General features: G+C 48.6%; 1 protein-coding gene across 5 annotated transcripts in view; it reads left to right on the top strand.

The window, feature by feature from the left end:
* UNC13C (unc-13 homolog C) overlaps nucleotides 1–12,894 on the top strand; it is a 72,607-nt gene extending 59,713 nt beyond the window's left edge. For 4 of the 5 annotated variants that reach the window (XM_058156248.1, XM_058156249.1, XM_058156250.1 and 1 more), the window contains 10 exons: nucleotides 967–1,044; nucleotides 3,599–3,687; nucleotides 4,673–4,816; nucleotides 5,277–5,400; nucleotides 5,951–6,007; nucleotides 6,418–6,498; nucleotides 7,810–7,957; nucleotides 10,838–10,930; nucleotides 11,384–11,543; nucleotides 11,621–12,894. In XM_058156248.1, the coding sequence (XP_058012231.1) occupies nucleotides 967–1,044; nucleotides 3,599–3,687; nucleotides 4,673–4,816; nucleotides 5,277–5,400; nucleotides 5,951–6,007; nucleotides 6,418–6,498; nucleotides 7,810–7,957; nucleotides 10,838–10,930; nucleotides 11,384–11,543; nucleotides 11,621–11,909 (1,263 nt within the window). In that variant the 3' untranslated portion in view covers nucleotides 11,910–12,894. Of the gene's footprint in view, nucleotides 1–966; nucleotides 1,045–3,598; nucleotides 3,688–4,672; nucleotides 4,817–5,276; nucleotides 5,563–5,950; nucleotides 6,050–6,417; nucleotides 6,499–7,809; nucleotides 7,958–10,837; nucleotides 10,931–11,383; nucleotides 11,544–11,620 lie in introns of those variants that run through there. The other variant, XR_009152011.1, reaches the window with a different exon arrangement.
* Nucleotides 12,895–14,336: the final 1,442 nt, after the last annotated feature.

The following is a 14,336-nucleotide window of genomic DNA, read 5'->3' as shown; positions in this document are numbered from 1 at the left end:
TGACATGTCAGTCAAGGAATTAGTGAGTGGTACGGCCCATCCTCCAGCCATGTTTCAGAAAGTCTGGATTCCTGACTCTTCCTTAGAAGGATTGACTTGGCCTGATGTTTCATGGCAGTCTCCTAATTTTAGGACTGGGCACTTGGCCAAAACCTGCACATTCTTGCTTTCTCTCCAACGTAGAAGTTTGTCACTTAGTACAAAAGCAGACACAGCTGTCTGGTGGGTGGAGAGCCAGATGATTTTCCCTATCAGTCTTCTGATTCTGAGGAATCCATGACACGCAGCACTATGGTGGGTCCAGAGAAAGGATGGGTTGTTTTTCAGTATCCAAAGTTGTTTTCCAACAATGGACAGAAGGCATCAATGTGGTGGCCATGATTGGCAGAATAATCCCTAGAAAAGTAGAGAACATTCCTTCTTCCCAGGTGCTATACCAGTTTTGGTCATCTTCCACTCTGTTTTTCCTCTTGAATTTCCTTTTGGAGGTCCTTCTGCTTGTCAATCCCATCCCTGGAAGGAAGGGACAAGGACAAGGGGAACTAGCTTTTAGGATACCTACCATCCCGCATAGAATAACCATAATGATACATTTAAAGTTCTGCTTAGCTCACAGTCAAAAGAGGTAGGCTCAGTGGCATGGAAGCAGAGAACCAGATTTATGTGCCCAGTGGTGGAAATTGCCAGTGAGAGAGAAATGGCACTGAACCCAAGCTGATCACTTGGAGGGGAAAGGGAGGGCTTTGCTGCTGAAAATGGCTTGGCCGAATAATGGACAAAGAACAGGTGAGGTCTTTGCCACCACGCACCTCTTCTTTCCCGCACCTCATTCGGTCGGGTGGCTTACAAACCTCCAGGTGGTCTTTGAGGACTACTGAACCAGCCGTTTTGCTCCTTTCTTGTGATCTCTTGCCCAGTCAGTTCTCTCCCAGCAGCTAAGACAACTTTCGTCCTTGTGGTCTCCAGCCCTGCATCTTGATGAACAACATTCAGCAGCTGCGAGTACAGCTTGAGAAGATGTTTGAAGCCATGGGTGGGAAAGAGGTGAGTGTCGACTGCCACCTTCAACTGAACACTAAACTCTTCCCAAGAGAAAGGGGGGCAGCATTAGCCATAGAAAGGAAGTGGCTGACAGGGTGGTCAGTGACTGACAGATGTTGAATAGGCCCGGCCCTAAGTCGTCTTGGGTTCCATGCCTTTAGGCATGGGGTAGAGCACCCGCATTGGCTGTGCTGAAGCCAGTAGCTTCTCTTCCTCCAACAGGATGGGAGCCCGTCACCTTATTTAATTTTGGCTCAACAATAGGAGGCCATAGGCAGCTCCTCCCCATTTACTTCTTCTGGAGAGATGTCAGATATGGCTTTTTTGTCATGGGGGCTAAGCAGTGTGAGGGCCCCCCTCATTGCTAATGTTTCTATTTGGAGGCGGGAGGGGCAATTTTGCCATTTTGCCTTTTCAACTCCCCCAAATGCAGAGAAGAACAGATCTAGAGTCATTGGCCCCTTCCTACTGCAATGATGCCAGAAGAGCTCCCAGGCCAAAAGAGCTGGTTCTCTTTCCTGACCAAAAGCCAAGAGAAAGATATGATGCCAGCCTAGAGCTGCGCTCCATTCCCTGATTATTCTTCTGCTATGCCCTGCCATGGGGGAGATTCACCCAATAAGCAAGTTCATCCACCTGTCTAGGTTAGCCTTCTCTGGGCACCTTGCATGTAATTGATTTGTACCCAGTCATGCCAGTCATAGCTCGAGGCAGGGGAGTGGGCATGCCCATGTTTGTCTGTAATGTGTCATCCTGTCTTTGTCTACTGCCTTTAATTTGCCATCCTTGAGAAGAAGCAAGAAGGCAAACACTTTTCCTACGAGGTTTGTGATGTTGTCATGTGTCCTGTTTCCAGCCACTTGTTTGGGGTGCAGAAGAGTTGCACGGGCGAGGTCTGTGGGTCTCTGTGTGAAAGGGGTGCCTGCAGAGATATGCAGTCATTAGAAAGATCCTCCTGGCTGCCCAGTCTGTGCGCCTATTTTTCCATGGACAGAAAATCAGAGGATGAGGCAGTTGGCTTTCAAAATGATCTGGTAGTATTAGAAGCTGCAGGTTAATCTGAAGCTCTCTGACTTCAATTGATTGACTCCTGGAACTGATTGGGCAAGAGGAAAGAGCTGCCTTCAGATGGTGCAGATTAAGGCCCACCACAAGGGTGTAAGGAACGGCAGCAAATGTACACGTGCACAGGCTCCCTTGTGCTCCCTTCCACACAAACACACACGGGGTGACCTCCAGTGTGGGTTGCAACATTTCCAGGAGGGGGACTATATTTGACTTTCTCCCTTCTACTGTGTCCAGGCGAGAGATGATCAGTTCCCCAATCTCCCCCAACCTCACTAAAGGACTGCAGAACATAGCACCCCCTTCTCCTTCCACTCGGGCTCAGGAGAGAGTGGAGGGGCCCTCAGCCCAAGCAGCAGGAGCTCCTAGGAGAACCTGGGGCAAGAAGCCATTCTCCTGCAGCCACGGGGACAGCAAGGGGGGAGCTGGCTGAGACCAGGCTGGGCCATGTACATTTCGGAGTTTAGGGGGGCTGCGAGGAACCTGTTTGCCCACCTGGACTGAAACAAGGCCTCCACCATTTCAGTACCATGGATTCAGTTCCTTGTGCTCCCCCCCTTACTACATGTAACTCCAGGCAGTGTCCTCCAGGGCCCCATGGCACACAAACAGGGACGCACCTGAAGGGGAACATCAGCATCCAGGACAAAACTGGGAGCTCTCCAGAAAGCTGTAGGCACCCCGAACCCCCAGCTGCTGTTTATGAGTGAATTTGGTGAGGCAGAGGGTGAGGTTCCTGAGCCGCTCTCTCAATCCCCCGCCCACATTCTCTGTGACAGCTCGGGGGGGGGGTGGTTGCATGGTGTCCCCTGCCCTTCCTGAGGGCTCCCTGCGCTTGCCAAGAGGTGCTGCCTCTGTGGCGTGTCTTGTGCCCGAGAGATGGGTAGAATGCAGGTGGCACCGGGCTTGCTTGAAGCACACCGGGTGCTGCCAAGCTGTGTTGGGGAAAAAGCCGGCACAGTCGCAGCCTTCCTGGACTGTCACCAACAGCTTCTTCTCTGCAGTCCTTCCTCAAGAACTGGCATGGCCTCCAAGAGTTCCTTGCACATGTTTCATTGCCGGGTGCTTGGCTTCTGTCCACCATTAATGCAAAACAGCGTGGAAACCCCCTCTTGTAATCCAACCAGCTTCAAAGGGTGGGGTGGGATGGGGAGCTGTGGGCTGCTCTGTGGAGCCTTTGGGGGAGGGAGCCCTGACAGCTGAGGGGCGACTTCCGGACCTCGGAGTTGCCCCCCCTCCCCCCCCAATGGGTCCGCTTCACCTCCCCAGGGGCCCCAGGGCAGGCCAAAGAGGGAGAGGCAGCTGCCATTTGTGTCTTGAGAGGCCTCAGGATATTCCCCTTTCAGCCCAAGAAGTGCTGAATTCCACGCTGGTTTTCCATTAATGCCGTCTAATGGATGGGGATTTTATCTCTGCCTGTTGATTATGCCAGCGAATGGAGGTCAGGGGGGAGGAGGAGGAGCAGCTAATCTCGCCCCTGCCTTCTTTTCAGCTGGACCCTGAGGCCAGTGAGACCTTGAAAGAGCTGCAGACCAAGCTCAGCAGCGTCCTAGATGAGCTCGGCCTAGCTTACAGCGCCAGGTAAGGACAGGTTCCTCTCCATGGGGCTCTCCTCCTCTTCCTATGGATCCCCAGCTGCCTCCCTATGCCTTGAGCCCAGGAGATTCAAGGAGAGATTCAAGCTAGAAACAAGGAGACATTTTTTGACAGTGAGAACAATCAACCAATGGAACAGAAGTTGTCTTCAGAAGTTGTGGGAGCTTCTTCACTAGAGGCTTTCAAGAAGAGATTGGAGCTTCATGTGTCAAAAATGGTGTAGGGTCTCCTGTTTAGGATTGGACTAGATGACCTAGAAGGTCCCTTCCAACTCTGTTAATCTAATCTAATCTAGACACCTGCAGAAAGGAAAAAGGGCAGCACAGGGGCTCGTTGGAGAAACATACCTGTATTTGTGTGCCTCTGAGGGGCCAGGTGGCTATGACCAAGGGTTTCTTTAAAACAGATGGAGCTTAGAGTTGAAATTAGCTTCTATTTGGTGGTTACTGTACAATTAGCTTCAGTCTGGATAAATTTTAGATGATTTAAAAGCAGGTTTTAGCATTCTGTGGTTCTGGTTTTGTTATGTGTTTATGTGACACTGTTTCCAGTTTTAGTAACTTGACCGATAAGGGATTTTCCTAAAAGTCAGATTATTACTATATTCCATAGACAGTAATAGATTTCCAGATACACAACTGTTTCTTTGGCATCCATGGGAAGGGAAGGGGGGAAGAAACAAGGACCTAGAGGTGGCAGCAGCAGCAGCAGCAGTAATAGTAAAGGGAGGAAAAGAAGGTGTGTATGCTTTGCAAAGGGCTTTCAGTACAAGTGGCCCTAGGAAACCTGGATCAAGGCAGCTTCCTCACTTCCCCCTGCCTCCCGCATCCCTGCGGGACCCCAATGAGATCCCTTGGTGCAGCCAGAGCTGGGGAGGGGGAGGAGGGCAGCAGCAGGGACCCCAGCATTACAGAGATGGTGGTGGGCAGCAGCAGGAGGCATCTGGATCCCCTCCCCTCCCCTCTCCTAGTTTCCAGCTTCTCATTGAGGAATGTGTGACCCAAATGAGCCTGGAGTTAAATCGGATGAAAGGAGACGGAGGAGCAGCAGGCAGCAACAGCGCCGTGCAGGCTGAGATTGTGCTGCGCCCCTTGATGGATTTCCTTGACAAAACGTAAGCACAGGAGGGGGGTGCCAGTGAACTGGCACGTTTGACAGATGGTGCCACAGCTGGGGAAAAATGGGGGGAGGAGGGTGGGCACCAGTGCTAAGCAGTAAGCCTCTGCCCAGCACCCTTCTAATGCTCAAGCCTTCTGGATGAGACCTTCCTGCTCTTCCAGCCCTCCCTTCATCGCTCCCTTTCCCCAACCCTCTGGCTTGGTTTGGTTGGCAGCTCGTCCTGGCTATTCCTGCTCCCTTGGCCTTCCTATGAAGGGAAGGCTCCTCAGGGTAGAGGGTTGGACCCCAAGTCTCCGTCCTGTACAGTTCTTGGGGAGGGGGCTGGGGAAGCATCTGTGCTTTCCCTGAGGAGGCCTCATCTAGTGTGCTGCATCTGGGGTCATCTGCTGGCAGATCCCTCTGGCTGACATGGGCAAAATCAGGACACGAGACAGAAATGGTTTGTTTCTTTGCAGCTTAAGTACCTCAGCAAAAATCTGTGAGAAGACTGTTCTGAAACGGCTTTTGAAAGAGCTCTGGAAGTTGGTCCTGAGCAAAATAGAAAGGCAGATTGTGCTCCCACCCCTGGCAGACCAATCCGTGAGTCTCCAAGCCACCCCAACCCATGGGCAGCTCCTCCTGCATTCAACTGCAAAAATTTAGCTTACCCACCCTGACAAGGGAGGTGCTCAGGTATTCAGCCCTTCACTCATGTGAAGGGCAGACGTTCCAAAGATGAAGCTCCTTTTGCAAGAAGAAATGGTGGGTACCCTTCTTGTTCTCTCTTTAGCATTTAAAGATGAGGGCTGGTAGTGGGTGCAGCGCCGGCTCCTGTGGGGCTATGCCCTCCTTTTGGCCATTTGATGTAGAGGGGGAACCGCTACTAAGGCAACAGTCAGAGGGACTTGAACCTGGGCCAAGAAAATAACAAGATTCTTCATTTGGTCTATCTTAATGGGCTGGCAGTTCGCTCCTGGAGTGTTCAGCTGGTGGCCTTGAGGTGCCCTCTTTGTATTTGTGCATGGCATCCTTCCCCTGAACACAGAGCCCGAGGGACCAGAGACCGCACTGGGCCTCCCCTGCCCCACACTTGGAGGTGAGGATGGCTTGGGAATTGTGCCTCACCTTCCCCTCCTTGGCTTCTCCTCAGGGCCCTCCGATGATTCTCAGTGCAGCCAAAGATTTCAGCCAGCTATCAAAGCTGAAGGTAAGCCGGTCTGGGTCGAGGAGAGGGGCAGAGATGCCTGCGCTTGCCTTTGAGAAAGAGGCCAAGAGCCAGTCTGGCCAGATGCCTTGGGAAACCCCAAAACTCAGGAGACAATGGCCTCCTTTGATCCTGTTCTTCAGCAACTGTAATTCAGAGATAGCTTGCACCTGAACTTGGAGGCTGATGGCCCTGGTGCAGCTTCCCTTCCTCCATCTTAGCCTGGGGAGCTTTTTCTCAGAGACCCGAGGGGCTGCAGTGAGAATGATGTCCCCTCCTTTGATGACCACCGTGACCACCGTGTTGGAATATTCCCATGGCAAGAAGGCTTGTTGCAGACATGAGGTGGAGGGTATGGTTGGTGCAGGAAGATGTCTCACCTCCAGTTCCTCAGTTGCTGTTGTTTTTTCCAGGACCACGTCATCCGAGAAGAAGCAAAAAGCCTGACCTTAAGGCAGTGTGCAATAATGGAAGTAGTTCTGGCCACCATCAAGGTAGAGTGGCAGGAGGGTGTGCCCAGTGGGTTGAGGTTGGGGCAGAACAGCAGTGAAGGCGGTGATGGTGTAGAAGTGAGTTCATCCCTCCATCTGTCCAGATTCCTTGAACCTCCTGAGTCTGATACTCTCAAGCACCAGCCCAGCAGGCTATCATCCCTTGGACCTGGAAAATGGGTTGACATGGATTTTGAAAGACAAAAATAGTTAACCATTTAAAAATGCCATAAATTAATTAGGTTTCTCTTTTAGTAGCAAGAGGAGACTAAGCTAACTTGGTCAGTTTAAATATACATCAGCCCCAGCTGGAGGCAAGAAGGTCAGGACAATTGAGAAGCCTGGTAGGATAAAAAGAGGGTTTTTTCATCATTCTGTGATTAAGAGGCAAAGGGATGAGGTCTTCATTGTGGGAGTTATGTTATGTAGTTTCCCCCAAGACTTTAAAAGCTGTTTTAACTCTTCATTTGGCATTATGAAATTTATTAAGTGGAAAAACATAGAATTGCCACAGGACTTTAAAGATGTAGTAGGAATAGCAGTGAGAAAGGTAAGGAAAAATTCAGTGCCTGTTCTTTAGCAGAGAAACACAACAAATCGACAGCAGATTTCAGAGAGTTACAAGCCAGCTTGCATAACCATTCTTGTTTGCATGACAGCTTTTTCTTGTCATGGCCTTCTGCGTTTATGCTTTTCATTGCGTACCTGAGGGTGCCGTCAAATGCCTTTTGTGGCCTTGATGGGTCCATGTTTGACACGGCTCAGTCAAGCACAGAGAGACCTGGTTCATAGGCCATGTGGCCTAGATGGGGGTGGATAGGGGGAGATGGGAGATGGGCTACTGTGTGGAGCAAAAAGCTGAATCCAGCCAGTTCTGGTGTTGCAGGAAGTTGTGTTTAATGCAAAAGAGCCACGGATTGCTTGGGGCTGAATCATCATTCCCTAGTCAGCTGTTTCATAGAAACAGGGACAAGAGCTTTAATGGAGAGTTGAGCCTCCCTCAGGTAGAATCCTACAAAAATGGACTTTTCCATCTTTTTCTCATCTCTCAGTTTGGCCAGAGCATCTGTGGGGGTGTTTCCCCCCAGGCAACACCTGGCTGACTCAGCCACAGCATGTCAGCCCCCTACCAGGTGCTTCTGGCTGTGGGCGTCTGTCGTCTTCCAAAGCAACCTTTTGGCTTAACTCACGGTTAAGGTGATAACTTCCTATTAGGAAAACTGGCTTCCTATGCCTACGGCACCTGGGCCACTCAAATCATCTTGGGAGGCCCGAGACCCGGTGAATGAATTCTCATCTCTGCCCTTTTTTTAGCAATATTTTCATGCCGGAGGAAATGGGCTGAAAAAGAGCTTCCTGGAGAAAAGTCCAAACTTGCAGTCTCTCAAGTATGCCCTGAATTTGTACACGCAGACCACAGATGTTCTGGTCAAGAAATTCATCAACAGCCAGACTTCTCAAAGTGAGTGTGTTGGTGACTGCACAAGCCCCTTCTTGGAGTTTCATGACCAGCAGCCTAAGGCTTTGAGCTTGGGGGTGGGGGGGGAAGCACCTGGCTGCTGTGGAGCACCTGGGTTCTTCCTGCTCAGCATTGGCTGCAGACTCCACCTGGATGGTTTGGCTTCGTCTGATCTGCCTCTTCCAGACAGAGGGATCGGAGATACTGTGGTAAAAATTTCGGTTGCTCTATGGCCAAATTGCTTATGGTTCCCCTCAGATGGCTGCAATGTTAGTAAGTTAGATACAAAGCTCTCACTGTTGTGGTTTCATCTGTGAATGTCTTTTCCCCAGGACCCATCTGCCCCCTCCAGAGGCTTTATGGGAACCTTCATCCACTTAGGTTACTGCCAAGAAATAAAGTCCCTCTTTTCCCCTTGCATTGTTATTCCTATGTGGGAGAATATAGGCAATCCTTCACTTACAACCACAATGGTGCCCAAAATTTCCATTGCTAAGGAAGCCAGTTGCTAAGTGAATTGTGCCCTATTTTATGACCTCTGTGCCACAGTTGCTAAGCAAATCCCTGCAGTTGTTACATGACTCATGCGATTGTTCAGTTGCTCTGGCTTCCTCCCCCCTGACTTTGCTTGTCGGAAGCCATTTGGGAAGGTTACAACTGGCTTCCAAGGGATCAACCATCACAAATACATCCCAGTTGTCAAGTGCCCAGATTTTGATCATGTAACACCATGGGGATGCTGCAATGGTTGTAAGTGTGAAAACCAGTCATGTCACTTTTTTCAGTGCCATTGTAAGTTTGATGGTCGCTAAATGAATGGTTGCAAATCAAGGACTACCTGTAATTAAGAAGATCTCCAGGACTCCTCTGCTCCTTTAAGACGGTCTGCCCTCTTGCATGCCAAGCTGCAGCGGTGTCCAATTAATGGGGAAGCCATCCCCTCTAGGCAGCGGCCCCACGGAGCTAGGAGCTATCCATGGGATCTCTAAAGATCCCTCTGCCAGTGGAGCAGCCCCTGGTGATGAATGAGCTTTGTCGAAAGGTTGTGCCAGGGGTGAAATCTAAAAATGTTCCCTACTGGTTCTGTGGGCGTGGCTTAAGTGGTAGGCGTGTCTTGGTGGTCAGATGACTGGGTGGGCGTGGCCAATAACAATAAATAATAAAAATAATAAACAAAGTATAAAAAACAATAAGAGGTACCAAAAACCAACTTTCACACTTTATACACACACAACACAACACAACACAACTGACACAATGTAAAAGCAGCTGCACTTCACACAGCCAAAAAAGCTCAAAAACCAACTTTCACACTTTACACACACACAACACAACTCACACACACACACACACACACAAAATACCACATACAGCTTTCTGAGATTTTGTGTGTTTGTGTAGTTAGAGTGAAACACTACAGAAACACACCAAATCTCAGAAAGCTGCACAAATATTTTATTTTATTATTTTATTTTATTTTATTTATATTTTTTTAGATCAGGGGTATCCAACCTTAGTAACTTTAAGGTTTATGGACTTCAATTCCCAGAGTTCCTCAGCCAGCAAAGCCAGCCAGCATTAGTTGCTCAGTGATGAAATAGATTAGCTAAGCAACTGATTCTGTCTGGTGCTGAAAGTGAAACTGGGGCTTTCGGGCTGGGAAAAAAGCCATGTGTTCGATCAGTAATCAGGTAAGTGCCTTAGAATCTCTTAAAAGGAGGTTTTCTACATGTTTTCTACAGAAAACATGTTTTTTAAGGTTCTGCTGATGAGGAACTCAGGTAAGATCGCCAGAAGAGCCTTAAATTTTTTTTTAAAAAAACTTTAAAGGCTCTGCTGATCTCAGCTGAGGGGCGGGATCCTCAAAGGCTTTTTTTTACTTTTAAAGGCATGTTTCGGCTGAAGAAAAACCTGCTTTTAAACATAAAAAAAACAAACCTCTGCTAATGGTGAGGCTCAGCAGAGGCAGGGGGTGGGGCCAGGGATTTTTGCTACCAGTCCTCCGAACCAGCCGCCGCCATCGCTACCAGATTGTGCGAGCCGGTCCGAACCGGGAGCATTTCACCCCTGGGTTGTGCATCTAAATTAGCAGGAACAGCAGCAGCGGTGGCGGCAACTGCCATGTTGAGCAGGCAGGGTGGGCTACTCTCTGCCTTGAGCCAGGCAAACTCCCAAGTATTGTTTCAGGCATTCCCTGGGACATCATCCCACCATCTTCTTGCCTCTGCAGTGATTGGCCTGAAAAACCAGTCTCCTTGAACTGAGTTATTTCTTTCCCATCCTATAGGGACCATTCCTGGACTGTAGGGACCATTTCACTATCTTCGTCTTAAAATATGCTTATGGCAAGGAGCCACACAGCCCCCCCCCCCACTCCTCCCCAGTGAAGCTGGGAAGACCCAGCCTGGGTTCAGCCACACCTGAGCTTTTGCTTTCACCACAGGCCTCCTCTAGCCAGACCACTTGTTCATTCCGTGACTTTACTTTCCTGAACTGCTGGTGTGGCTTCCTGCAGAGTATCCTTGGGCTTAGTCTGGTAGTTGCAGGGAGGGGACTGGTGCCGCTTAGGCCCCTGTAGATGGAAGAAAAGAGGTGGAAACGGCAGCTGCTGTCCTTGCTTAGGGACATTCATAGGATCTGGCTTCCAAGCTGCATTTTTCCTGAAGGCACTTTTCATCTGCATGCACTTTTCTGCTGCAGGGACACAAGAATATCTTCGAAGAACATTTTCATTATGTCTTGTGTCTTCCTTTTCCATCCCAGTGCATTTGTTCTACGCTCCACAATGCTCCACAATTACTTCCCACAATGCCAACATTCGGTTGTAGCCTAAGCCACACTTCTGGGCACTGTCCACAAGTCATTATCTCCTTTCTGATGCAGGTCAAACAACAGACAACACGGTGGGGAAGATTAGTCTCCAGGTGGATCTAGCAACACACCCTGCAACTGGCGAGCATAAAGTCACTGTCAGAGGTATGGTTGGCAATGCCTCCTTGTCCCAAATCCAGCCCACCTCTGTGGAGAAGCAGGCTCCTCTAGGCAGTTGAAAGGGCTCAAGAGGGATGGGGAAGGAGGGTGGGACTTCTTTTTTTCCTTTGCTGGAACTCAGTTTTGTTTTCTGATCGTTCAAAGCCAGGGGCTGGGAAGGCCTTTAAAAATGGCTGCTGTATGAGTGGGTCATTGTGGTCATTGGCTGCCAGCAGATAAGGGTCAGCCTCTCAAGCAGCTCGGTCAGTCATGTTGTTTGAATAAAGCAATTAGTTAAGGGCCAGCATCATTTCGATCTCTGGCAGCTCATCCTCTCTGCCCCTCCTTTCCGTATCACTAATGGAGGAGTAAGATGAGGCGGAGAGGTTGAACAAGTGGGTCCATAAGGCTGCCACATTGTGAGCCGTGTCTGCCTGTGGTCTCCATTGCTGTATGCAGTTGTAGCCATCGAGGAGCTCGTCTGGCAGACTAGCGCCACCTTCCGCCCCTTTGTGGAGGTCTGCATTCTGGGGCCCAGCCTGAGCAACAAGCGGAGGAAGCACGGCACCAAAAGCAAGAGCAACACCTGGTCCCCGAAATACAACGAGACATTCCAGTTGTAAGTGGCTTTTGCTGCCTGTGTGGCTGAGGGGCTGGGGGGTTCTCTTTCTGAATCCCCTTCTTCCCTTTTCTTAGTCTCCTGAGCAGTGAAGAGCGGCCCAGTGCTTACGAGCTGCACCTTTCCGTGAAGGATTACTGCTTTGCGAGGGAAGACCGGCTCATAGGGGTGGCCGTGGTCCAGCTGCGGACCCTCCTGGAGAGTGGCGGCTGCAGCCCTGTATGGCACCCTCTGCTGAGAAGTATCTCTGTGGATGAGGCTGGGCTGACAATCCTGCAGATCCTTTCTCAGAGGACCAGCGATGAAGTTGCCAAGGAGTTTGTCCGCCTCAAGTTAGAAACACGGTCCACTGAAGAAACAGCCTGAAATTCCAGCAAGGAAATGCAAACCTCCAGCCCCAAAAACCTGTCTTTGGACAGAACTTGGACAGGTTCTTGCACAGAATCTGTCTAAGAACCTTGATGAATCTGTCTTTTCGATGTCTGACTCATGCATGTATGTGCAAGTCTGTGGGAATGTTTGACTCTGTTTCTGTGTTTGCCAGAACATAAATTACTGTATTTGCAAGGTACGTTCAAGAGCTGTTAATCTTTTCTACATGTTTTGATTCTTGAGGAAAAAATGGAACTGTTCCAATGAAGTGCCAAAACTGCAGCAAGGAGCAAAATTATGAACGGCATCTTTTGAGATATACTGATTTTGTCTCATGACAGCCATTTCCTCGTGGTCATTTCCTGTTTAACTGTCCTACAGCCCATGGCAACCTCATGTTACTGCAGACCCATTTCTCCACATCACTTTGGACACTTGGCCTTATTTCCCTCCCATTTTATGCAAAGTCCATTTAAGTCTTGCTTTTGAAATCCTTTTTCTACCATCTACAGGTATAGTTACTTCAAGAAAGTGTTTGTAATTTTATAGTTGCTGATTTAAAGAAATGATTTTTGCATACAAACTTTTAAAAAGTGGAAATGTTTTATGCTGACCTTTCTTTCCCAGTCTTTCATACTTATCACTGTGAGGAAGAGCTGGCAGAGCAAGTTCTCAAGACATCTGGTCACGTTTGTTACCGATCTTTAATATCTTGAGATACGTTTGTTCTCCAAAGATACCAAGGTAATTCCATACTTTTATTAAGGAGTAATTCTGTCTCTGGGTTCAGAGCTTTTCGGGTCTGGATGGGTCCCAAGTGACATGACAGTTCTCTGGGTAGGGCATCTGGGGTGGGACCTCTGGAATGAGGAGGATGTGCCTCAAAAGGATGCTGGTACGGGTAATCCGAGGAAGATACCTAGTGAATGAATTTCAGTATGGTGTACTAGTTTCCCAAGGTTGTGTTGTGTGAAATGGTGTTGGACTATACAGGGTTAATTAGCTGGAGCCTGCTGGTGAATGGTTTCCATCAAGAAGCAATTTTGCTGTTAACATTTCTCACTCTGGCTGTTAGAGATTTTGTTTTAGATTCTTAGCTGAAATCTCAGTTAAGTGCTTTCTTGTTTTTATTTTCATAAAAGTTTCTACTTATGCAACATGCCTATGTCCTGCATGGAGGCAAACATCCATGTGATGTAAATATATTTCATGAGAAATTGTAAAATAAAGGCAGAAGAAACTGCTCTTCCTTGTTCCTTATTGGCCCATTAACTTCTCCCTAGAGGCTCTGGTGTGACCTAGTGGAGCTGCTTTAGGTCTTCTTCCCTTCCCCAAGACCAGAAGGCCCTGGAGTCACAACCAGGTGCTAGCCGCAACAGGCTCCATGCAGAAACAGCTCTCAAGCCTTGCTCAATGGGAAAGTTTGGAGCGGGGGAAAATTGTACCAAATCTTGGTGGAGAAACCAATCTTTCCTTACACACTGTTGCTACACGGCCCTCCTGGTGGATTCCTTTTGGCTGTTGGTTTCTTAGTCTTTTAGAAAAAGGAGACGAAAGCCCACTGAAGAGGGTGAACCTTGCCCATATGAATCCCTGGGAGAGGCAGCAACTGGGGAACTGAGGGTGGGGAATGGAGGGGAGGAAGGTTTTGCCTTTGACAAAGATTTTGTATTCCAGAGAATGTTCCCGGATGGGGGATGGGGCTGATTATAGACATGTGATGGACAGGGAAATAGATCTAGACATCAGCCAAGGGAAGGCCGCTTGCATAGGGTGCACCATGGAGCCATCTGAGTTGTTGAACCATTTGTTCCGACCCTCCACCCTACCCCACCCAGCAGGCTGGAATGGAGGGCTGTAGCCTTGGTTGAATGAACTTCGCTACCAATAAATGCTACTGTGGGAAACACCAATTAAACCAATGGATCACTGAAATATTATGAGTTGGCATTTGCTAGTTATTGCTGGGCTCTTTTTTTTTATTGAAAAAGTTTTAACAAACAAAAACATTTCCCCCCTCCCACCCCTGCAAAACCCCCTTCCCCCCCCCCCCCGCTTCCCGGGTCAATCATAAGGTATTGTTATACATAAACCAAACAGAATAAAATTTTCCCTTCTAATCCAATTAACCTCATCCAAGTCTTTTCATTTCCTAACCCCCCCATTATATAAAATAATACATCCTAATTATTCAAAGGCAATCTGATATCTCTTAATCTGATATCTGTTTTGTAAATAATCAATCCATTTTTTCCATTCAATTAAATATCTTTCCTGCGCATTGTCTTTCAGAAAGGCTGAGATTTTAGCCATCTCAGCCAAGTTAGTAACTTTCAGTATCCATTCTATTGTAGGTAACTCTTTTTTCTTCCAATATTGTCCAATCAACAGCCTTGCTGCGGTTATTAAGTTCAAAATCAG

Source organism: Ahaetulla prasina, chromosome 13, assembly GCF_028640845.1.
Source record: "Ahaetulla prasina isolate Xishuangbanna chromosome 13, ASM2864084v1, whole genome shotgun sequence".
In the NCBI taxonomy this organism is placed as follows: domain Eukaryota; kingdom Metazoa; phylum Chordata; class Lepidosauria; order Squamata; family Colubridae; genus Ahaetulla; species Ahaetulla prasina.
The sequence above is the reverse complement of the archived record's forward strand: the minus strand, read 5'-3'. Positions and strand labels throughout refer to the sequence as shown.